The sequence below is a fragment of the Echeneis naucrates genome, chromosome 21 (assembly GCF_900963305.1).
Source record: "Echeneis naucrates chromosome 21, fEcheNa1.1, whole genome shotgun sequence".
Classification (NCBI taxonomy): Eukaryota; Metazoa; Chordata; class Actinopteri; order Carangiformes; family Echeneidae; genus Echeneis; species Echeneis naucrates.
Genome location: NC_042531.1, coordinates 1,584,968 through 1,610,273, shown reverse-complemented (window position 1 = coordinate 1,610,273; position 25,306 = coordinate 1,584,968). Strand labels below are relative to the sequence as shown.

The 25,306-nt window shown below is 44.5% G+C and overlaps 1 protein-coding gene across 4 annotated transcripts in view; it reads right to left on the bottom strand.

Moving 5' to 3' along the window:
* Nucleotides 1-6,420: 6,420 nt before the first annotated feature.
* satb2 (SATB homeobox 2) overlaps nt 6,421-25,306 on the bottom strand; it is a 37,261-nt gene continuing 18,375 nt past the window's right edge. For 2 of the 4 annotated variants that reach the window (XM_029529706.1, XM_029529704.1), the window contains exons 4-14: nt 24,956-25,082; nt 23,777-23,900; nt 23,246-23,348; nt 21,818-21,868; nt 20,996-21,588; nt 19,781-19,993; nt 19,561-19,647; nt 18,259-18,411; nt 16,810-17,004; nt 7,990-8,196; nt 6,421-7,891 (exon numbers count right to left, since the gene is read on the bottom strand). In XM_029529706.1, the coding sequence (XP_029385566.1) occupies nt 7,397-7,891; nt 7,990-8,196; nt 16,810-17,004; nt 18,259-18,411; nt 19,561-19,647; nt 19,781-19,993; nt 20,996-21,588; nt 21,818-21,868; nt 23,246-23,348; nt 23,777-23,900; nt 24,956-25,082 (2,348 nt within the window). In that variant the 3' untranslated portion in view covers nt 6,421-7,396. The remainder of the gene's footprint in view (nt 7,892-7,989; nt 8,197-16,809; nt 17,005-18,258; nt 18,412-19,560; nt 19,648-19,780; nt 19,994-20,995; nt 21,589-21,817; nt 21,869-23,245; nt 23,349-23,776; nt 23,901-24,955; nt 25,083-25,306) is intronic. The other 2 variants (XM_029529707.1, XM_029529705.1) reach the window with 2 other exon arrangements.

Here is a 25,306-nt window from a genome sequence, read left to right as displayed (position 1 = left end):
AAATTTATTACATTCTCCAAGCCACAGTTTGAGTCCAGATTTATGAGTTTAACGTGTTGCCAAGCTGAGTTTATAACTTTAAAACAGGTCCCCAAACCTTTGTCCACAAACAGAGGGCAAACTATATTGAAGTCTATGGGAAAATGTTCCTCCTCCTCCTTAGTAAACGTTTTCCTGGTTTATGGTCTCAGTCTCTAGTTTACAGTCTTCAATACAACATTCTGATAATTTTTTAAATGATGCTCTATTTAGAGGGAAATAGACCAGGAAGGAGGGGAGAGGTTGGGGGCAGGGCTACTGTGTGACTGACAGTTTGTCCCACCCAATCAGGATAGATTAAAAAAATGGACAAATAGTTTTGATAATTGTTAGATTACTGAATATTGTGACACCTAGGCTGATAATCACTCTAAAATATATGTGTGTGTCTGTGTGTGTTCATATGTGTATTTTGTGTGTCTTTGGTACAGTTTCGAGCTTTGCCGCTAAAAAATCTCCCGAACATGGTTGAATTAGCGTCCCCAGTTTCCCTCGAGACTTCCCAGAAGCCATCAGCCGGGCGGATGCTGAGCGCACACAGATGCAGCGAGCATCTCTGAGAACCACAGAGCTCTGGGTGGTCTGGCAGTGTGTTACTGTCTGTCTGTCCTGACCAAGCAGACCTGATTCCCATCCAACTTTTGACGGGTCTGCTGTTTAACCCTGGGAGGCTGATTTGTGTTTAACTGCAGCGACACCCCGCAGGCTCTTCAGGCGCTTTATGACACTGCATATATCTATATATGAGTGAGTGTGTGTGTCTGTGTCTCTGTGTGAGGGAAGGAGGGAGGGAGTTTGGGCCTGCTACCTCGTGCTGCGCTCTGTCACAAATCCTGTCTGCTAATGACTACCAGCTCTATAGGACCTGAGGCAGGGGGGTTAAACCCACCAATTGAGCGAATAATGAGTTGAATTAGGAGATTTAGGGATGAGGTGGAAGGAAAAAGGGAATGGGTGGTACTGAATGAAAACCAGAGGTGCTTACCACAGTGCAGCGAGGCTGTGTGTTGGAGTGTAACGGTGGTTTGGGGGGGGGGGGGGGGGTGGGGGGTGAGAAACCCGGGTGCCATTGTGATATTCCCATTCTGCTCTCACAATGTAATATGCTTTTAGTAGCCGTCGTGAGAAAGATACCAGATATTATTACTGGAGCAAATGTCATCAGTGTGAGGAAATCACGTCTTCATCAGCACCATTCAGTCCTGCTCGTTTGCAGAAGTTCACGTGGGTGAGAGGAGCATTTACATTCAGATTAAGTTGTTGTTGCATAATATTTAGCCCGATGAGTTTGGACCATTAAGAGGAAAAAGTGCGTTCTGGTGTTTATCGCTTCGCGGCGGCTCGGCGACAGTCTGATGAGGTTTATTTTTTAATTTCCCAGAACGTCCATAGAGGCCTCCTCAGTAACGCAATTTCAGGTCCAATGCGTTTGCAGAAGAATTGGAAGGTTTGAATAACATCATCGTTGAGATTGAGTTGTTGGCCACTTATTAGCTTTATCTTGCATAATGTTCTCCTTTTATGAAGTTTGATTCTGATTAGTTTGGGCCGTCGAAATGAAAACTCAGCAAATCAACTGTGTGTTGGCCAGGCAGCGCTTTGTCCTGGTTTTATTTGTTAATTTCCTGGCACTTCCATTGCACCCTTCTTTAGTAATATTGCCTTTAACAGTGTATTCTCTTACTATATAAACACAGGAAGCTGCATTGTCATCCACAATTTCCAGTAAATTCCACCCAAAACAGCCTCTTGGGTTGTATTTTTTTCCATTCCTGGTTTTCTTTGATTGCGTACATGTACAAATGAAGCAATATTTGGTTCCTGTGGCCACGTAGTTGACTCAGCCCAGCCTGCCCCCCTCTCCTCTCCACCCTCCTCCACCACTGTGTGCTCCCTCAAGCCAAGCCCTGTTTAAGTTTATACACAATGCACAACATTGTTCAAAAGACAGGGCGCTCTGAAACCGTCTGGAAGCCTTTGAACATCATGAAACAAGTCGTTCCAAGGTTAACTTGGACGGCGAAACATAAACTCTCAGATGAGCTGTTCATGCTGAGAAGAAATAGAAGATGGAGCTCAGCTCATGAAAACATCCACTGAAGTTAGTGGAGAAGACAATGTGGACACCTGCTCCATATCAAGGAGCTCTGATTAATCATCTCATTCTTCAGGAAGTTTAGGCAGTGCAGCTAAAACACTGTTAGCCCCGTGAAGCATAAAGCAGGGAGACAGGCAGGATATTCCGAAGGGGTAACGGTGGTGGTGGCAGCGGGGGTGTAGGGGCATGCAGAAACACCAGTGCATCTCAGCAGGGATAATTACCCCACAATGGCAGGATCCCAGTGTGAGCTGATTGTCCTCCAGCAGGAGAGAGGAGCTGAGTGGAAAACGCTTCTGCAGGAAGACCTCAACCCTCCAGCTCATCACCTACACTTAGGCTCTATTGTTTACTGAGGGAGTCCAGCAGACTCACACACACACACACACATGCGCGCAGCCACTGATACACACATAAATACACACACAAAATGGTTGACCCTTGGTGGCGGGTTAAACATCAAGATTGTTCTGACCTGCCACACCTCATCAGGGTTGAAACTCATTACAGAGGCTGTTGAAGTGTGTGTGTGTGTGTGTGCTTGTGCTTGTGTGGCTGATTGTCGTGAGCTAGCCTATTTCATTTTACTCATTTACCCAGGTTGATTTTAGCGACGCCACGTACTAAAATCAACTGTGCTGATGACGAGGCATTTCATATCCTGCTGAAGGTCTGAGACACGGCATGACTTGATTCTCTCATGTCTCCGTAGTTTGTAGCTTCTTAATCGTTCGTTCCAACAGTTCTGTGTTTAAACTATGGAGGCATCTGCAGGAAATATAATGCAGACGGGATTTGGAGCAACACACCCATGTGGTTAAAAGTTCATCAGGCTCAGAAACGATAGTTTTCAATGCAGCAGTTATTTTATCTTTTCTTACAAACATCCCAAGGTAAAAAGCCGAAACACAGCGTGCTTGGATGTACTTGATTAGCTGATGGAGCCTTTGCTGGATGACTTGTGCAGCAAATTGTTGCGTTTCAACCCCCCCACTACTCCCAACTCACCCGACTGCGCCACCCTGCTGTTCAGATGCACGACAGCCGATCCCTTTACACGGCTTTGCAACGCAAGTTAGGCAAGTCATAAAATTATACTGGTTTTGGATTTTCTGCGCAATAAATGTTGTAATTCCGTTGATTCTCTGAAGTCAGGAATTGTGTAACTAAAATGGACAAAAGTAGTCCTCAGCTGATAAAAACACAGAGCAAGAAACAAGAGAAAAATCTACTGCATCAGTTGGGAAAAGAGTCATTATTTACCCAGAATGCACTGCAAATGAGCGTTAAGTGATGGAACCACAATGTGGGACTGGCTTTTACGAAATGCACTACGTTAGACCATAGTCTGGTTTTCTGAGCTCTGATGTTGGACTTGGTCACCCTGCTCCCCCTGCTCCTCTGATCTAATAGCTGTGTTTCATTAATCGATGAGTAATGATGGCAAAAAAGAGGAAAAACTACCACAAGACGACAGAAAGCCGTCACAATACTCTGTCCTTTTCTTCTTCTCTCTGCGCAGACACAGAACATTTCATTATTTTTGTTTTAGCTGCTTGAAACCACAGCCCCAGAAGGCATGTTTTTTTATTTGATTGGTGAGATTTTGTATTTCTCTTACAACAAAACTAACTCTGAAGTGATCCTACAAGAATTATGTGTTTAGCCAAAACCTCTTACACTGTAGCTGCGGTTCTGTGCAGGGGCCACATCCTTCAGACGCTGCATTTGAAGACTAATTTGTCACAGTTGCACGACCAGACTGTCTCATTTCAAATGGTCCTTCAAATATGTCCCCATTTTCCTGGGCTCCAATGAACGGGTCTGACACGGCCCAACTTTTCCCAAGATTCATTGAGTGTAGTTTTAATCTGACATTCATCATCCTGCTGATACTGCACCAAATCTGTTGGTTGAAAATAATCACAGACAAACTGTATTGGTTGGAAACTGATTGTCATTTACTAAATATACTATGCTCATTAACATATAAATGTTTTACTCATTAAGATTTATGTTTCCAGTAGGAACCATTGGGCTACAGGCTGAGAGCCACAGATGAGAAAGTGTGATAGGAAAGTACTGAGAGGCAGGAAATATGTAAATATATTAAACAGAGCTTCTTTTTTTTTTCTCTCCAACACATTAATAATTCTAAAACCGCTCAAATTTCTCTGGTGACTGTTTGGAGCGGCCCACAAGTTGTTGCATCAGTCTTAAAAATTTAATTATGTACTGTATTGTATAATACATCATTCATTATCTGTGCCACTAATCCATCAGGGTTAGTAGGTCAGGGGGGTCTGGAGCTGATCCCAGCCGACACTGGGCCAGGGGTCTGTGAGGTCTCAGCTGCTTTTTATCTGGAAAAGATTCTCAATGTCAGATTTTTCATGGGAGTTGTGTTGGTGCCTTAAGTTAAAGGTCTGAAGATGTTAAAGGTCCATATGGTCTAAAGGCAGACCTCCATGTGGTCTTTAATTATAAATCCGGACTAGGTTTTGTATTAATCCTGTTAAAGTCAGTCCACAGAGAAATGCTCACAGTCTGCATTCAGAAAATGAGCATTTAGACCAGCCGTCAGGACTTCTGGCACTTTGTGATGTCACAACAAAGTAGTCGCTGCCCTCTGTCGTGCCCCTGCCCACCTGGACCCTCCATCCAACTTTGTAGGATCAGATCAAAACAGTCTTGACCTTTTGTTTTTAAAGCTCCAGAGAGCGGGGATGCAAAAGTACACTGAGGTGGTTGTTTTGGTTCCTAAAACCATAAAAACATCTTCTTATGAATATCAACACTTCAAAATGAAAGCTTGGCGAAGGCTCTGGATACTTCATCCATCAGTGCCGCAGTGTTTCTGTATGTGAAACAATGAGGGAAGTAAACATGTGCAGCAGTGTGGGGCCGGTTCCCAGCACAGACTCATTGTTCTCTGAAGTCTGCTGGGTGAAGTGGGACCACGCTGCTTCCAGTAGCTCTAATCTGATATGGGAGAGAAAGCTCTGGCTGTGTTCCTGTGTGAATTACTGTCCCTCCCCACACACTTATTAGAATCCCCGGCCCCCGTGGTTTTACACAGACCTTTATTTGATTGGCTCAGAGGATGATTTGGCCAGGGCTGCAAAATACATGTGTGTGTGAAGGAGTGAAATAAAAATCACACGGATCTCTGAATTCACGAAATTTTTTATTGACTTCAACACTGGATGAATTAAGATTTCATTAGAACTGCATTTGAGTTGAACCCTGATTCCTGTCATACAGAAAAAAAGCACAATTCTATCAATACAGAGTTAAAACTGAAAGACAGAGTCGTCTGTTTCGAGTGTAGCAGCTGATCAGGATAGTCAGACAACCCACTATCCGTTCTCAGAATGTATATCTAAACACAACTGCACCAAACATCCAACAAAAAAAACAACAAAACAAAACAAAAAGTAAAAAAGAAGCTGTCAGATTTTAAAAAAAATTCTTTTTAAATACTCTAATTTGATTTGCCTGGCACCATGAAATGAATCTCACTGAGTTGTCCAAAGGCAGAAATAAAAACCTCTTCTCTCACTCCAAACTGGCTCAAACACGAAAAGTTACTCAACAAAATGGAAAAAAAAGTATACCAGTAATAATTAATCCCATGTTGGGTATTTACAGACATTAAAAGTGAGGAACAGACTCAAACCTGCCACTTTTCTTTAATGGCTCAAAACAAGTCGATTGTCATCAACTGCAGCACAAAAAGCAGTTTGGCTTTTCACTATCTCTCTTTTCAACAAGTTTTATTTACTTGTTCTTTTGGGAAATAACTATAAAAAAACTATCATAATACAACATGGACAGGACTTTAATTTGACTGACTTTAACACTCAGTAACTGCTTCTATTTTCTTTTCTTTCACCCGCCGCTCCCTTTTCTTCATCCTCCTTGTATTTCGGTATTTCTCTTGTTACCCAAACAACCACCCAGTTCTGACAGACCAATATTGCAAAACCATGGAAATAAAAACTAAAAATAGCACATGATGACAGCAATTCTATCCATAATAACAACAATAATAACAATAATGATAATAATAATCATGGATAAAGATAGCAATAAATAGGGTTGGTGAAGTTTAAGTGCGGGTAGGTGTGGTGAAACACAAGACAGTGGGCACCAATTAGAGAGGAAAAGGAGGAGAGAGTGGAAGGGCTGGACTACTGCACATAAAGTTACTGATTGTTTGCTGAATCTCCGCTCTGTCCTTCTTTTCTTGACTTTTTTTGTTTGTTTGTTTTGTATTGTCGTTTTTTTTTTTTTTTTTTTTTTTTTTTTTTTTTTTTTGTCGACACACAAACTCGGGTGTTGGCTCAGAGCCACGCCACATCCTCTGCATGTCCGTCCACTGTCTTACTGCAGGACCGTCCACCGTGCTCCTCTGGAGTCTTTTTATTTTAACCTTTTTCTTTTCCTCCGAAGCTCTAGTGTTTTCGTGAGTCCCTAAGAGCAGAGATGCACGGCTAAAGGTCAGAGGTCAATGCTTCCACAAAATGGCGGGTGTCTGTGTGAACAATAAGTGCTCAGTTTGGAACGTGATGGTGAGGCAACAACTTGATTGTTTCCTTTTTTCTTTTTTCTTTTTTTTCTCCTCGGCTATGAACGGACGAACAGGTCGACCTGTTTGTCCGTGTTCTCAGGCAGGCAACAGCATTATCATCATCAGTGTGTGTCCTGAGGGTTTACAGAGTTATCAAGGATCCGGTCTGGAAATCAGACCCAGCATTCACGGACCGTGTCCTTTGGGACTGTGCTCAGCTTTTAAAGAGGAGGCGTGGGGATAAAACGATGAGATCCCACCTCCGTGGAGTGTCGCTCCTGTTGATTGGCTGATAGGATAAAAAGTTACGTTTTTTGTGTCTTTGTGTGTGTTTGCAATTTATCTGCTAATGAAGCCTGGAGTGAATTATTGGAGCGTTTCTTGGAAAACTGTTTCACAGTTACACAACTGCTGCCGTGTCACGGCGCACTGCAAACCTGCTGTCTCTCTCTGAGGTAATTTCACTCCACAAATCAGGTTTTCACAGATGTCTGTCAGAGATTGTCGCTGAAAAGAGTCTGTCTGGTCGTTTGAGTGATGTACAGTATTTCAGTCTCGGGGGTTCCGTGCCTACATCGACGTTTCTTGATCAGAGACCGTTTCTTTGTTTTGTTTCTTCTTCCCTCTGTCTTTCTGTCTCTCTGTCTTTCCCCCCTTCTTCTTATTTTTTTTTTTTTTTTCAGTCTCTACCTCTGGTAATCAGCTTGCTCTCGGGGACTGGATGAGGAGCTCCCGGGGGCCATGGCCCCACTAGGCCGGCCATGCCCCTTGTCCTTTCCCTCCTCCTGAGGCACATTGGCTCCTGAGGAGGACTGGCTGGAGTTGGAGCTGGCAGAGGGCGGAGCCTGGTTCAACCCCGTCGTGCCCCCGCTGCTCCCATCTGTGGACTGGTAGATCTCCTCAGCTCCATCCTCGCTGGACTCCGGGTCCTCTGAACCCGAGAGCAGCTCTTCTTCTCTGTATTCGCTGACGTCCACGCCACCGCTGGCAGCAGCACCCTCCCCCAGCTCTTTGAGGCGGCCGTGGTGCTTGACGTGGTAGCGCTGGTTCTGGAAAAACTTGATGATGGTGTGTTTGGGCAGGTCGAGCTGCGCTGACAAGGTGTGGATGGCCTCCTGGTCAGGGTACAGGCCCACATCCTGGATGAAGCTCTGCAGGATACCCAAGGCCTCCAGGGAAATCTAGAGTGCACAGAACCGGGGTTAAGGTTCAGAGAGGACAGATAGACCATATAGATGCATAATCATCTGAGCAGAGAAAAGATGAGGACAGACTCTACCTTAGTGCGTGATCGGGGCTTCTTGTTGCTCCCAGCGTTGCTCCCAGTCCCAGGTGGACAGCCACCGCCAGCTCCTGCTCCCACTGTCTGTGAGCCCTCCTCGCTGCCCGGGGCCGACAATGGCTCCTCATGCATCGGAGACAGGCGGTGCTCCTTCATGGGGGTCGGCGGGGGCCTGTGAAGGGCCTGACGAGACAGACAATAGAGCTGATTAATGGGGCACAGTGACCCCTGATCAAGATTCAGGCAGGGAAAAAAACTAAATGAAATGCGATCTGTTTGTTCATTTACACAAATCCCTTGATATTTCAACATCTGGAGGAATTTGTCCACATATATATATCTGTCACAGAAAAGCTTAGTCTATAGTGCTTTTTCTGCCCAAAATAAATATATTATACATGTTAAGTAAAATCTACAGCAGACAGTAACTCTGTGTGTCGCAACACATCTTATATAAGAACCAGTAATCTATTCCAGCCTCCAGCAAACAGTAGCCAGGGCTGCAGGGTGAGCCGAGGGTGAGAAGAACATCACAGCCCGGAGGGTGTCACGGTCCATAAACCAGCTCCAGAGCCACCACTGAGCCTCCATGAGTCCAGCACACCTTTGACCTAATGTGTGTAAGATTAGCTCCAGTAAAACACCAACCAGCTGTCTGCCAGGAAGTCTCTCATTTACAAATTTACAACAGCCCATCACTTTTTAACCAGTCCAATCAAGAGGCAGAGCGGAGCAGAGGCATCATCTTTTTGGGTCAGTTAGCTCCAGTTTGATGGTGAAACACAGGATCATTTATTTGCTTTTATTAACTAAGTTTTGGGTAGATATAGAAATGTTCAGGTACTTTGTTTCGTAAGTAAAATAAAAGCTCTTGTTTTTTTCAACCTTTATTTTAGATCACTATTATTTGGTGTCTTTAAATTACGGACAGTAAATGCACTTGTAGCAATTTTTAAAATTCGAACTATTACCCCCCCTAGTTTGAATAGAAACTGAATGAATGGTGTGGGTTTTTGTTTTTTTTTTATACAGGTGGTTAAATTTAACTGGTGTTTGAGAAAACCTCATTTTTATGCATTCTGGGAAGCTAAACTCAGGGGACAGGATCAGTATGAGGACGTAAATGAAGACGACGATGTGGAGCTGTCAGGGTCCTGACACCCTCACCCTCTGGTCTCAGGACCAGGCCCAGAGGGCAGCCTGAAGTGTTGGGAGGGAAAGTGGGAACTCTGGTTGTTTGTCAGGAGGTGGTGGCTGTTGTGAGAGCGTTGTGGTCGTGTCCCGCCCGTTCGCTTTAAGAGCAGGGAGGGGCCTCCCCACTGGAATGCCCAGCTATAAATCTGTGGCGCATTAAAATTAAAGGACCCATATAAAGATAATAGTCATTCGCTTTTCTCTCGCTCTCTTCAATAATAACAGGGTATTACTTAAATAATATTGAGGGCAGGCCAGACCATGAAATTGCTCCAATTTCATTCGCAGGGGCTTTATTTTCAGGGGTTTGGGGTGTGGGGGGGTGACCGACCAGTTTACAGGAATTCAGTAGGTCCCCCACCCCGCCCCCTTTTTCTGTCATTTTTCTCTCTCCCTCCTAAATCCTAAGTTTCTTTCACACGAAGTGACGGTTCAGGATATTGAGGAAAGGCTCTAAATTCTGGGAACTGGCATCAGAGAGTTACTGACGGAGAGGCAGATATCTGCCGGCTCTAATGAGGACCACACAGCCACAAACATCCCCCATACAAACTTAACTGAGACACTTAATAACTAAATTGAGGGTAAATCATGGAGGGGGGCGGTTGTGAAACCTCCCAGTCTCACCCACATCTAACCCCCCACCCCCCACCACCACCCTCCACAGACCCTCATCATTTCTACTGTTATTCGGTCTGACAGCGAGGACTTGGATCAATCGCCAGACACACACGCAGGCATCGATGGCGAGGCCTGGTCTCGCTCACATCCTAATGATGATGTCAGAGCGCAGCGGCGAACACACAGAGGCTGATCCCCTTCCTCAACCTCTCTCTCTCTCTCTCCCTTCTTCTCCTGCCTTCAACCCCTTTTCTGCCTGTTCCCTTCTTTTGCTCCCACCCCCCCACTCAGGTCTAATGCATCAGGACACTAATGAAGTGGGCCCCTGCCAAGCCAACATGACTCCAAGTCCAAATCAGCCCAGAACTGGTGGATGCCAGCAGCTCCCCTCCTTCCCTCCCTCCATCCTACTCTTCCTCCCCCTCCTCACTGCTGAAACTCCCCCACTTTTTACACCTTCCAAGGACAGAGTTGTTTTTTTTGTTTTTTTTTTTGGAGGGGGGGTCCAATAATAACGATGGTCCTTTTCCTTTTCCTGAAGCACTTTCCCACCACACAACAATGTCTGCCATTAGATGACATCATATCCAGGTTAAATTCATTAAACTGTTGGATGTGAATAAAAAAAAAAAAGCTTAGTCATATTTCAGAAAGTGACGTGTTCCAGCTCTGGACTTTTCAAACTCCAGGATGACCCTGCAGTTCACTGGACAGCAAGTCTGAAATTCATCCGATGACAGAAAATGAGTCAAATGACATTTCTGAATGGTTAAGGTTGAGTTGGTGTCTGGGGGTTTGGTTAGGGTTACCGGCAAAGATCATGGTTTGAGTAAGAAAAAACCAAAACATTTATTAATGGAAGGGAAGGATCACAGTCTAAAAATGAAAAACCCAAAGTGGTTGGTCAAGGTTTTAGGAAAAAGATCGAGGTCATGGTTTCAAAAAAAAAACAACTGACATTTACTGAGAGGTTTTCTTTTTCTGATACTTTATACTTGTACTGAGGGAAATTGCTCTAATACATTTACTTAAGCTTACCACAGAAAACACATCACATACGTCTATAAATCCATTCAGTCAATGATCAATAACATCACATGGTCCAAAAATAATCATCAATTCCTTTGAAATGACTCCTGACAGTCAACTGTGTCCCTCTGGAGGGCCTTGCCCCCCAGATTGAGAACCAAACAGCAGCTCCGCCTTCAGCAGTCTAATAATGTCACATTATATTATAATATCTCAGCCAAACTCATTTTACTTTCACTGGTTACTTTGCTGCTTAGGACTTTAAATATGAAATGTATTGCTTAATATAATTAATCACACAATAAGTGAACTGCAGCTGCTGTCAATAAATATATCAACAACACGTAAAAGTTACGGCTGCACAATTTGCATAAAAATGTCATGTTGCGATCATCTCGGCAGGTTTTTCCAATTGCAGTTTGATGCAATTTGAAATGTTTCAATTTCACAGAAGAAAAATCTAAATTTGTTATTGTTGTTTCAGAAACTACCTTCTGTTTATTATCTATATGGCCCAAACTGGCTTTTATGCAGAATAAGCACTTTTTGTTTTTAAACTTGAGCGGCTCTAATTCTGTCAGCACCTAATTTCCCGGGAGTGACTTCACACTGATTTACGCTTATTCACTTTTTCCATTAATTTCACAACTCGTCATTTTCGACTGACTCTTTATCTGCCCAGCATGTTCGAGCGCTGAGCGTAAAAACAGAAAATCTCAGTATGTTTGGCCCTCATCGCCTTCCTACCTTCATCTCCTCCCCTCTCTGGCTGTTACACGTCTTTGGAGGAGACGGCGTGTCACTTCAGAGCAACACAATGCAGCCCTGCTCTCCCAAAAACCACAAGCGCTGGAGCCCCGGGGCCAGACCGGCTCTTCTCATGGCATGATTCAATATTCCTGAAAAACTTCGGCTTTTCCCCCCCACCCATTTTTTCTTTCCATCTCTCTCTCTTTCTCTCCTGGCAGCGCTCTGAGTGCTCTGCAGTAAAATGAAAAAGTTTTCTTTTAAACGTAAATCAAGGCAAATTACGACACAGAACTATGAAAGAATTATAGAACATGAAATATTCATCTTCTCCTTAATGAGCTCTGGTCCTCCAGGGCCCCGAAGTCTCTCTCTCCCCTTCCTCCGTTCTTTCTCTCTTTGTGTGACCACCAGAGACACCATTAACACAGAGATAAATTTGTAATGAAGCAAAAATCACTTTTCTGTTAGTTTTTTGCATGACTTCACCTTTCCTGTTAATCAGTGTGGTTGTTTTTTTTTTTACTTCCTCCTTGTTTCTCTCTCTCTCTCTCGCTCTCGCTCTCTCTCTCGCTCTCGCTCTCTCTCTCGTTCGCCCTGTTGTATCTGAAGAAGTGTGTGTGGTTGTGATCCAGGCCGAGGGAGAAGATGAGTCACAGCTCATTTTCCTTTTTTTTCCTTTTTTTTTAAACAAATAAAAGTAAAATAATGTTTCCTCCTCGAAAAAGCGTACACACGTAATGTTATTGAGGCTAGCTGTGGTGTAGTGTAGTGTGTGTGTTTTCATTCAGACTGTGGGTGGTATTCAATCCATTTATCTGCAATTAAACAATTAACTTAATTGTGGTTTGCCAAAAAGCCCAAACTCCTCCCTGCTCCAGTGAATAAGAGGCCACCGGGATGATCTGGAGAAATCAGGGGAGGCAGATATTTACTCTGAGGGAACAAATATGACATAAGTTTATATTAAGGCAAGACTTCAGTAACACCTACAACAGATTTTAGCACCCATCAGCAGCTGCAGTCATCTCAAATCTCAAATTAATGGGGGAGTTATTGATATTGATGTATAAATCATTTTTACAGCTATGTCACATGTTTTGGGCTGTATATGCAAAAAAATAATCCATATTGTGATTTGGTTTGAGTTGGAATGCTTGATGCTTGTTTTTGTCCATTTTCACATAATGACTTATTTCTGGAGGACAGGATGTGCTGACTGTGAGGCCTCCCAGCTCCTGCAGTTTGGTCATTTTCTTATTTTCACTATATCTGTATTAATTGTTTCACCTTCATTCTTTTCTAATTCACTATAGATTGACATGAGACATCATCATCATCACCATCAAATGTTGTGTTTTGTTCACAGAAAACTGCAAATCTGCCATTTATGAGAAGGAACATTCACTTTCAGATGATTTCAGATTCAAGATGCTAAAGTTGAATATGATGGTAAGCTGGAGCCCATCCCAGCTGGGTGTCGGGGTACACCCTGGACAGATCACCGGTGAATGTAAACCTGCAGGTCTATGGACTGTGGGAGTACCCAGGCTTGGGGTTTGAACCCAGAACCCCTGTGGCTCAGTAATCAGTGGGTTTCACGTGTTTTGGAGCTTTTGTCAGTGAATCCAAACAAAAGATCAAAACCAACAGTGTGTTTGTTTGGTCCTCACAAAAGCCCATTAGTTTCTTTATAAAATGGACAAATCTCTTCAAACAGCTGGGAACTTGAGATTTTAGTATTTGTTACTAAAACTGGATTAAACTGGAGAACTTCGTTCTGTGGGACTATTTTCACGTGAGGATTGATGCACATTTGGGTTTATGTTGCGGCTCGTCCTGTAAATGTGTGTTATATTTATACCCTGATGGCTCAGCTTTGGCTTTGGTGTGTGTGTTTAAGATGATCGACGACAGACCGCCTGTTGTCCTCAAGGACACTGTGGCACAAACACCTGAAACCTGAGCTCCATGTTGATCCAACAGTGAACGCTGAATTGGCAGGAGTAGGTGTCACAGGTGTCACCAATACCACCGACAGGATCTGTTCTGTGTTAGAGCCTCAATAAACAGACAATGATCCAACACCATCCTGAAACTGAAGCATCCGCCGTGTGTTTGACATGTCGAGGTGTGTTCCGAGGGTGTTTTTTTTTTTGTTTGTTTGTTTGTTTGTTTTCCGTCTGATTTTAAAGTTTGTGTGGCTGGTTTTTACACATCAAAATCGATTCACTCGTCATGGGATGAGTGACTGAGCTGGAGAAAGGAGGGATGTTTCATAAATCCTGATGTCATCAGTGATGTAATGTCTCAGATCAGGCGTTACACTACCACATCAGGGCATGGCGTTTTCATAGTGTAATGAAGGGACATGATGGCGTGTTTGTACCGTTTGTCTCTGGAGATGGGATGGATATTTTAGAATTATTCACAGTTAACCCTTTTGATGGATCCGTTCAGACTCTCGTCACTGAGTTAAGATGGTGACTCCTGATCCCGATCTGGTTTAATATGGAGCTCTTCTCCTCCAAATGTGGTTTCTTCTGGTTTCAAAACACCACGACGGCCAACTGACCATCTTCTCCAACTGTGATCTGAGTAAACTGATGACATAATATCCTAAAAGGGAATATTTTTGTGTTTTGACAGGAGCCATTTGTTGCTGCATCTTCGTATGTGATGCCAGTGAAGCACCTTTTGACTGAAATGGGACAGAAACGAGGAGGAGGAGGAAGGAGAGGCACAGCAGTTGTTGCTTCTTGTTCTAGTCCAACACTGCTGGGGTCTCAGCCACAGTAAGTGGTCACACACACGCACACCCACACACCTCGACTTGCAGTAGGAATCAATTTAGCAAAAACAATAAAGAAATAATTTATAAGGCCAGGCAGACTTTGCCAAATTAGCTGTGGGATGCACTTAACTGCTAAAACCGTATGAATAAGAGCTGTGGAGCGAGCACCAGGACCGTGTCAGTCATGAAGAAATGTGATGCTGCTGACATGAACGCACACACACGACACAGCACCTACACATTTAATAGACCCGGTCAGAGTTCTCCCAGAGCCCCTAACATGCAGAAACATGCAATCCACTCCACACTCACAGATTGTGGGGCATGATTTAGCGAACAGCTCTGAGTCCAGTGTGGTTGGCTGGGACAGTTTTCAGAGACCGTCTTATTGTCCAAACACAAAGGAGCGATCACATTACCAGCTATCGGTGTGAGATTTTGTGTGTGTGGCAGATGGGACACATGTGTGGTCTGTGGTGGCAGGCTGGCTGGAGCCTGAGGTTGGTGGGGGCTTCATCTGGGACCAGAGAAGTTGGGGGGGCGGGGGGGTCTGAAGACAACAACACGAATACACATTTATAGACAGACATACGCCTCAAGTCCCATTAATAAATCAGCAGTGCCTCACCACAGTTCATCTCCCTGGGCCTGTTGAGGTGTGTGTGTGGTGAGGGGGGTTAAACGTGGTCTGTGAGAGTGAGGGGACTTTATTTTGAGTTGTTGTGGAGTATGAGAGGAGCAGGGGATGTGTTAATGATGCTCCCAAAGCCCCCCTTCCTCATCTTTCCTTGAACACTCAGCTCTGAACAAGAAGAGAACAGGAAACTGTGCGGTGTGTGCAACGTTTAGTGTCAGGATGTAAAACGGGAAGTTTCATCTTTTGGCTGTTTTTGATTTATGACATATGGTTTATGGTATATGTGGTACATAATTACTTTGCATGGATGGGGCTGTCTCTCAAATTCGTCAGGCTTAAACTTGTTGCAGTAAACGAAAACTAAGCTTCATCCTGATCTTTGACTTCGTCAGGGGCCAGTCTTTAAAAAGATTTCACAGTTTCAGAAACCTTTTTTTTTTTTTTTAAATAAGTGACAAGAACATTTCTGTCTCAGTCAGCTTAACTTTGATTAAAAGGCACCACACAATGCTTTATGTTGGTTTGTGTGTCAAACAAGTGTCAACCCACTGTGATGTCACACAGTGTTTCCAAAAGTTTTGGAAACTTTTTGTTTTGTCTGCATTTAGTTTTTCTTTTTTCTTTAATACAGAAGAAACCATATCTAGAGTTAAAGTGTTTACAGCTAAATATTGAACATCAAGTGCAATTATTAATGTTTGTCAATTTCATCCCTGATATTAGAATTTGTGTTGTGTTCATAGACAATACAAACATTCACATCCATAACAGAGAACTGAACATCAGAAATTTCCTGCATCGGGGAAAAACTACTCGAAGAAATGTTGTTGTTTTTCATCCCTTTCATGTTTTTATTTCTGCGGTGTCTTTAAATCACCAGCAGATGAGGCGTTTATCTGCAGCAACAGACAGACAGGGCGGGTTCATCATGAACAGCTAATGAAAGACGACAACACATCAGTGAGTTTCCTGCATCGATCTCCCTCCTCCTGTCCTCCCGCCTTCAGCCCCCCCAAAAAAACTAATGGGGCATTTCCTCCAGTGCCACACCACCCAGCAACACTGTTTACTCTTCGCTCCACTGGGGCACACACAGACACACAAACACATGTGCACACACAACAAGATCAAACGGCGGAGTACAACACTTACGCGAAATGAATATAATGAGTAAATAATAATGACAGGTGTGGTCTCCGGGGGGGCGGAGACGTACAGTTTCATACTTCTTTGACCCAGTCGGCGGATTTACAGCACAGCTGGACGCACAGCTGTGTGTCTGTATGGGTACTGTACGTGTGTGTTCAGGGTGGCGTGGTGTTGTAGGTATCTGACTTAAATGCGGAGGTGCAGAGGACATCACCCTCAACACCCGGGGACGCGATCAGGAGACGAGGCTGGATAAAATTATGTAGATACAAATATTTTCATGAAGCTGCTTTAGTGCACAAAACTGATCCGCTGATCTCGTATCAGTATGTTATATATTTTCAGGCTGGTAGATGAAGAGATTAATTGATGATGATCTATTAATTGACTAATTGTTTCAGCTCTGCTTGTCATTTCTGTTTGATTTAACTTTTCACATATCTGTCGTCAAATTATTCTTGTGGCGTGAAAATATGAAGTCAAAAGAAAAGACTTCACTAAGGTACAAGTACCTTAAATAACAGTTTATTGAAGTCATAAACGTGTGTGCATGTGTACATCAGCCCAGTACTTGAGATGATTCCAGATGTTACTTCAGCCCATTCAGGCCGAGCACATCTGCATGTTAGTGACTCCTGGTTCTTACCTGTGTGTCCTGTGGCAGGTGGAGGACAGTGTGCAGCCTCTCGGAATGATGGTGCCTGGACTCCTCCTCGTAGGCCTGGTCCCGGTCGGCCTGCGGCAGAGTCAGGAACCTCCGGATGGTGCACAGGTTCTCCCACAGCGTGCGGTTCTCCGGGCTGGGGTTCTCCTTCCACCGGAGCAGCTCGCACAGCCAGCCCTGGCCGACGGACGCAGGGAGAAGGTAGGAATTAATGGAACATGTCCACGTTTTCACTTTTTGATGCTACTCTGGTTCAGTACATAAACACCATGAGAGAACAGAAAAAGTTAAAGAACAGGGCAAAAATAAGGAGAAAAAAGAATCAAATTTAGCCAAATAAGAAAAGTTGGAAGGGCGTGAGGTAAATGTGGGGGAGGAAAACAGGGGGAGGTGGAAGGAGAGACGGAGAAGATTCAATTATATCTGCTAGACTGGTTCAGTTTGTGGCACCAGCTGTTGTGTTCAACCAGCCACCTCGGGCAGCGTGTGCCGCTAATAGCCTGATCATCTCTCCCTTCCTCTGCCACCGTCTATGTGGCCAGCTGCAGCAGATGGGTGCACTGAGCCGTGACCCCCAAGCCGACCGCCACACCCGCCAACCTGGGGGACCTCGCCACAAGAAAAAAAAAAAAAAAAAAAAGGCTGCACGCACATACTGCATAGGACATAACACACAGGTTTTTCTCACGCCTACACCTGCTGCCTCGACCGCACGCTGCCGTCCTGAAGGATGGCGTCGCTGTGTTTGAATGACAACAAATTGAATCTGTAATTGAAGCGATTCAGTTTTTCCACTAAAATAAATTGAATGTCAGCGCTTTGTATTTCCCCTAGCATCCAGCCTATAACCCTAAATATAAAATCAATATATCAATATCAGTGTAATTATGCTGTTTAATGTATGTTGGTGAGCCGTAGAGGATAACCTGCAGACATGACTCAGGGCTTTAAAAATCACCTTTTTCCTCATGTACAAATAATAATTACATGCAGGCCATCGTTTAGTCATATTCTCTGAAATGGATAAGAACGGGAAGAAAATATTTCTCTATCATAAAGTGTGACTAAAACTAGACTTGTTGATCAATCATCAGATCCTTCCACTGATGGAGCCATAAAAGGGAAATCAAATAAAATGACAGTTTAAATCCTGTTTCAACACTTCCTGTTGGGAAAATGAGCACGTTGATTGATTTGGTGTCAGTTCGGTGGTTCTCTATGTTGTCCTGAATCAACATGACAAACTTCTGCAGGACAAAGTGAATGCTTTTGGCGTCAACTTCCTCCAGTTGTTTTGGCATCTAGCGCCGAACATATTATTGTCCTGACTTGTGCTTCATTCCTAAATCCAAATCCCCATTAATTCAGACACAGATCTCAGACCTGATATTCTCTCCTGTTCTTTCCCAGTGATCCCCTCTCCTCCCTTACCTGGCTCTTGTTGGCGGCCACCTTTGCGAAGAGAGCTTGCGACACCTTGGCCCTCTTCATCTCCTGCTGAATTTCCTCATAGATGCCTGACGTGATGTTGACCAGCGACTCCAGCTTCAGCGGGAGGTCTGGGGCAGGTCCGGACGGTTTGGGCTGAGAACAGAGGACCGACACATGCTTTAATACACAGTAAGTACAATCTGAAAGGACTCTGCTCTGTTAAAGGTCCCGTAGTTTATTCTTCTTCTGTTTTATCTCAAGTGTTTATCTCCATAAGAAGATATATCTGAGAGCCAAAAATCATCTCAGTGCAGTTTCACTTTGCTTCTCTGGAGCTCTTGCAACAACCATTCGGATCACAGAGAGAACATTTAGCTGATTTCCCAAATCCTGCAATTCTGGACACTTGGTGGGTAAAGCTGAGGAGACAGCTCAGGGTTGTGTTGTGGCATCACAAAGTCTCTGAATCCAGACTGTGCATTTCTCTGTGAACTGAGACCTTTGATACTCTCACTGGACTCATATAGAACCTGGACCTGATTTAGAATCAAAGACCACATGAGTATCTGACTTTCTATACAATGAGACCTTTAATATTTCCAGAGGACCAGCTATGAGGAGCCTGAAACTGTCCCAAAGGATTTGTATATTATATTCTCAGACTAACTAGATATCTGTCTGTGAAAGCAGATCTTGTGTATACATATGAGTGAAGATTATCAGCTGACGATCAGGCCAAGCTGCTCTGAGAGCAGACATACTGTGTTCGCTGTATGAGCATCAGCTGCACATCTGCAGTGCACGTCTCCACATGAATTGTGTTTACAGATCAAAGTCATTAAGTCCTTCTCTTTTGTCATTCTTTGTTGTTTCTGTTTGAATGAACATGTATTGGCTCTCAGAGAGCTTGTATACACAGTGTTTGAAGTCGTCCACAAGACATGTACAGACCAGCTAGCTTACATTCCCTCAGTGTAAACGATGCTGAGATAATTTTACATAGACATAATAAGGATCGCACACACATTCACCCCAGAGCCATGAATGGGCATCAGGAAGAGCTCTTATCTTCCATGCTGCTAAATTGTTATGTGCACATGCAAAGACATTCCCAAATTCTATATTGTCCTTTATGTTTACAATATGCTCCAATGTATGTGGCTTTGAAGAGGCTTTTTTTAATACGTACATAAATGGAATTTTTTGCAGATAAAAACTTTTAAGTTCTCTGCAGAGGCTGTAAGACAAAGTACATGATGTGCCGATCTGTGTGAGGGAAGTTACAGATTGAAGCTAACTCACCGAGTTGGAGATCTTAGTCTTGTTCTTCCAGATGGAGGCCCAGGTATCAGGGGTTATCTGGTCATCCAAGCTCCTCTCCCACACTTTCTATGCACACACACACACACACATACAGGACACACGGTGTGTTGCCATCAGTTGTTCGATCCAGCCATCGTTTATAGAAACTGTTCTCTCACTTGTTGTGACACGGCAGCCATTTTGAAAGCACCAGACCAACCTGTGAGAGACGTGGCGTTCCGGGGTTGGACGAATTGGAAGCGGGGAGGCCGACTGAAGGGTTCATGGTTCGCTCTCGCTCTTCCTGGTAGATCCGGTCTCGCTCGCTCTCAGGCAGGTTGAGGAAGTTCTGCATGGCTTTCAGGTTCACCAGCAGGGACTGTGAGGCCGTACGAGGGTCCTCCTCCTTCCTCAGGATCTCTGACAGCAAACCCTGAGTATCACAAACACACATACACACCTTTAAATCTGCAGAAGTAAAGCTTGTTACTTCACAATCCTCAACTGATGTGTGCATTGTCGTGAATCACTCCACATGGAGGTCTACATTCAGGCCATATGGGCCCTAAAATCTTGAGAATGTGACGTTTAATAATATTTAAAACATTAAATGTTTATAAAATGATTCCCAAAATGTGAGTTGCACATTGATTTTGTCTTATCATTCATCATATATATTCTAATCTATCACATTGAGTCATATTTTATCAGATTTTAACAAAACTAAATTTAACTGGTAAATATACCAAATAATTAAAGCAAAAAGTAAATAGATATGGGACAAGAAAAGAAAATTGTAAAATACCAGTATAGAAAATATATGTAGTCATACTCCTGCTATTGTTTGATAAAGTTGCTATAAACAATTTGAGCACATGGGCGCACACACACACACACACACACACACACAGATACTCCAACTCACTAAAGCACACCTGGCCTCTGTACCAGTAGTTCTATGAGCCAGCTCCTATTACATTGATCTAATGGGGCATATGGTAACCAGCATCAGCTGTTCGTGCTGCTGCGAGGGCGGGAAAGGAGACTCAATGACCCAGCAAGCTACCCTGCCATGTTTCCGCTAATCCCACTGAAAATACTACAAGGTGGGTGAACGCAAAATTAGCCAAAGCCAGTGTGAAAAATTACAGTCTATCAGTGACGTCAATCAGCTTTTTATTCCCATCAAATCGGACAGAAGTTTAAAAATCACCTGAGACGCTGTGAGGAGCAGGAGCTCTGATCGTTTTAGTAAAGCCTGAAGGGGTTTTAGATTCTTGGGTGACGCCACATTTACTGTCAGATTTTCCACCCTGGGCTCATTTCTTCTATCTATCCTCTCCTGTCCCTGACGGGCCGCCTTGCTGCTCTTCTCCCCACCACCTTCCCACCGGTCTCCTGACCTTCTTGACCACAGTCTGTCCTGTTTTCCTACCTGTGTGCGGTTGAAAGCCACACGGGCGAACACGGCCTGGGAGACACTAGCTCTCTTCAGCTCGTCTCTGACCTGCTGGTAGATCTCAGAGGAGACCTCGGCGGCCGAGGGGTTGCTCCCAGGATGGTCGCTGCCGGCTTTGGATGAACCCCGTGGGATGGGCGGGTGGTTGAGGAACTGCTGGTTGAGGGCCTGGGGGTGCTGGTGGGCCAGCAGCCGGCTAACGGCCAGTTGCTGGTTGATGAGATGGGCCATGGCGAGCTGTTGACGCACCAGCTGTGGGGAGAGCTGAGGGGAGAGCAGCCCACCTGGCCCCAGCAGGGGCTGTAGGGCGCCAGGCGGAGGCGGCGGGGGCGGAGGGGGCACCTGGCCACTACGGAGGGGAGGGCTGTGGTGGAGGGGGCCGTGGGGTGAGGGCTGCTGCTGGGGAGGTGGAGGCTGCTGGGGTGGCTGCGTGGGTGTCTGTGGATCTCCGGATCCAGGTTTGAGAAGTGGACTACCAGCTCCCAGGTGACCGAGCTGAGCCAGGCCAGCCAGGTGAGGAGGCGGTCTCTGGCCCAGCACACAGAAGTCCGCCATGTTGTCTCTCTCTACTGCAGAGGAGGAGAGAGATGAATAAGTTTCATTAACTCTGATGTAATAACTGCTTTTACATTATATTTAGTTTTATTAATTAAAGTTTTTAAATGTAAAATCTTCATGTAGATTCAAAGTAAAATGAAACACAGTACAAGGGCCTTAAATTTTCTAATTACGTAAATGACTGAAGTACTTTACAGCACATTAAACATCCATCAGCACACTAATAATTAGACTTCTTACTTTTTATGTCAGCAGTGTCTCGTCCAGACCACATCTTCTCCAGATAATCTACTGCTCAACACAAACAGAAACAGAGTGAAATTAAAGCTCAACGTGGACCAGGAGTCCTTCAGATCCTTCAAGATTTGTGAGATCCAGATCTCCAAATCTGCCACTAAATGGACCTTGACCTCAGACAGTTTCATCGAATTTGTGCATGAAACATATTCAGATCAAGAAGTCCAGCTGGTTCTGGATCTTCTGGCTGCAACTGATGTGTGCAGCTGCCAATCAGAGAGCAGAGTGTGTGTGTGTGTGTGTGTGTGTGTGTGTGTGTGTGTGTGTGTGCGCGCACGCTTGTGTTGACATCTGGAACAGTCATGTGCAGGTCCTGCTGCCAGCCGAGGAGTAGAACTAATGCTGGAAAGACCGGCTGTAACCGAACACTGCCCCCCCACCCTGTCAGCAGCAGCCTCCCCCATTATCACCCCCCTGAACCAACTTCCAAAGGAGGTGATGCTGGAACGGTGCATGTTGATCTTGCTGCATTGCGCTGCAGATCCTGCGTCCATGTTGACACTTGAACGCAGCGCAGCAGCTCCAGGTGAAGAAATTGACAGTGAGCCGTGTAGCTGTTGGTTTGTGGATTTGCAGATTTCCCTGCTGAGGGACTAATAGAGGATTATCTTATCTGATACAGCTAGCTATGTCATCACCTGGTTTACGGTTAGTGTGTTATCTCCGGTTACCATGGAGACGGCTTTGATGCAGCAGATCCGCCTTCGGGTTTCTGCTGTTGTGTTTTTGCTCTTGATTCTACTGTATCGGCATCAGCATCAGACATTTGGAGGAGAAAACACTTGCCCTTGTTATCTCAGTTTCTCCATCATGTCATTTGGTTTCTGAGGAGCAGCTTGTTATTTAATGACACAATTAACCCCCCACCCACCCCAAGCACATAAATGCAAAAAGGGCCCCCATCCATCCGACATACCAGCAAGAGCCACAGATTCAAAGAAACATCGTTTGTGGTTGTTTTTGTTTGTGTCGTTTCTTCTCTACAGTCATTTTGCGTCTCTTTGGTTTCATCAGTCACTCAAAAAGGGGCACAAAAGGGCGGGAGGCCCCACTTCAGGCTGTAACAACATGTGTAAACTCTGAAGCTGCTTCAGGGAGTCACAGGAAGTGTGGCCACTGACCTGATGTGATGTCACATGAGACACAGTCTGCTGGGGCTGAAGACTAAAAGTTTAAAAGCTCCAAAAAGTAAATCTGGAGTTGGTTTATCAGGCCTCTGTAGTCAGCCATGACACATCGGCTGTAACGAACAGAGTGCACCTGAATCTCTAACCGCACCCTCAGTGGTCGGGTTGCATTGTGGGTAATGTAGGCACCGGCACGAGGTTGGGAGGTGGGGGCGTTGGACCGGGTGTCACCTGCACTGCTCACCTTTGATCTTCTTGTACTTCTTGTACCAGCGGCCGAACTCTTGGCATTTGGCAGTGGAGACGTTGGCGTAGTAGGAACTGTTCACTATGGAGGAAATCATACTCTGAGGGAGGGAGAGAGGAAGGGGGAGATAATTAACAACCAGCATGGTATGAAATTGTTACACTCACGCAACAACCACATGGCACGCACACACACACTCACACTCACAAAATAGAAAGAGACAAACATTAATCATGATTGGAAGCCACCCATGGAAACTTGAGCCAGTGCAGAAAGGGAATCTCCAGCCACACACACATATGCTTGCAATTGATGCTGCGATCAACACCCCCACCAGAGCTCCAGTACACACACACACACACACACTCATACATAAATCTCATGCACAAGTGATTATAAGACCAGGATAAGGAGGTTGTGCTTCAGTTTATGGGAGTTTGATCCAAATGCATCAATAATCAAATTTTCAGTCTGAATGTCAGTGTGTCTGAGAAGGATGAGCCAAAGGTGTTGTCTTGTAGTAGTTACCTGAGACAGAGGACACTCTTTGGCCAAAGTACTCTGGTTCATCTCCTTCAGCAACTCTTTCAGGGCATTCCTGACCGTGGCGTGGTTCCACTGCTCACAGGGCAAATCCTCCAGCTTCGAAAAACTACAGAGACAAGCCAGCACAGGAGCACCACCTTAACTTAAATCAAAGTGCAAACTGCACCGTACCATTCTGTTCTGAGGAGTCTGTCTCCAAACCTTCTTTCATTTTTTTTGTTCAATCAAATTATTTCTGTGTCAAGCAATTAATAGAAAACAGGAGAACCAACAATTATCATCATCATTACGTTTGGCTGTTATTTTCTTTAGTAACTGATAAATTGTAAGAAAAAAACGAGTTTCATTTCATTCTCTCATTAAGTTTATTACGTTAACATGGAACAGATTTAATAGGAAATCATTCAAATGAATAATCGGTAAGTTTTCTTGTTTGTTGGAGTCATTTCACTGAAAGGTTGAAATAGCTACTGAGGCTTGGAAACAGTTTTTAAACAAATTAAACAGACAGCATGCTCTCATCTTTATTCTGAGCTAACTGGCCATCTGCTAGCAGTAGCTTCATGCTGCTAACTTTTTTTAACCAGCTATTGTCTGTAGCTTCACTGACATAAAATCTAAACTTAAATTTACCTTTGACAGCTCTGTTCCCTTAAACATCCCCTATAGATCTATATCCCCTTTTTATGCCATTTTAACCTCAAGTGAATCATTTTGACACTGAAACACAAAGTCTGCAACACTCCGCTGTTGCCAAGGATATACACACAAACACACAAACATGTAAACAACAACCTGGCTGGTATTTGCCAAGACAATAACAATAATAACCCTCTCATCTGGAGTTTATCAGTTTTTATCTGTCCATCAAGATCCTGCTTCACTTATTCTTGGGAATGAGGAGTTCCTGGCACCCGGGCTCTCTCTGACGGAGACAGATAGGAGATAAATCCTCACCGGCTCCTTCAGCCGCAGCCGCAGCTGCAGCTGCAGGCTTTCAATATTGCCGCCATCAAATGTGATAAATGCGGTAAAATAAGCGACAGTGACATCAGCCGTTTGCTGGAATCAATGCAGCAGGATGGAGAGTCCTAAAATATGGTCATACCGTCGCTCGTTCTCGGGTCATAAACGTGTGGAAGTGTCAAAGTGTAGACTGACCTTTGTAGCTGGATGCGGAGTGTGACCATGTGGTAGACCTCCATCAGCATGTCGGCCACCGTGGCCTCGGGGGCGTCGGTCAGGAAGTGTATTGGCAGAGGGTTCCACCTCCCCACCTTGATAATACCTGGACAGAGACAGGACAGACTCCGCTTTTATTTGTTCTCACATCTTGACTTTTTACGTAAATACAAACAGGAGAGAAGTAAGAACAGCATGGCCTCCTCTGTTACATGTCGGGTCAGAAAAAGATGTTAGATTTGGCTGTGTTTCCCTCAGACATGATGTTTTTTGTTATTGTTGTGTTTATTTTCTGTTAGTGGGCGAGGACAGATTTCCCAGCTGTAGAAG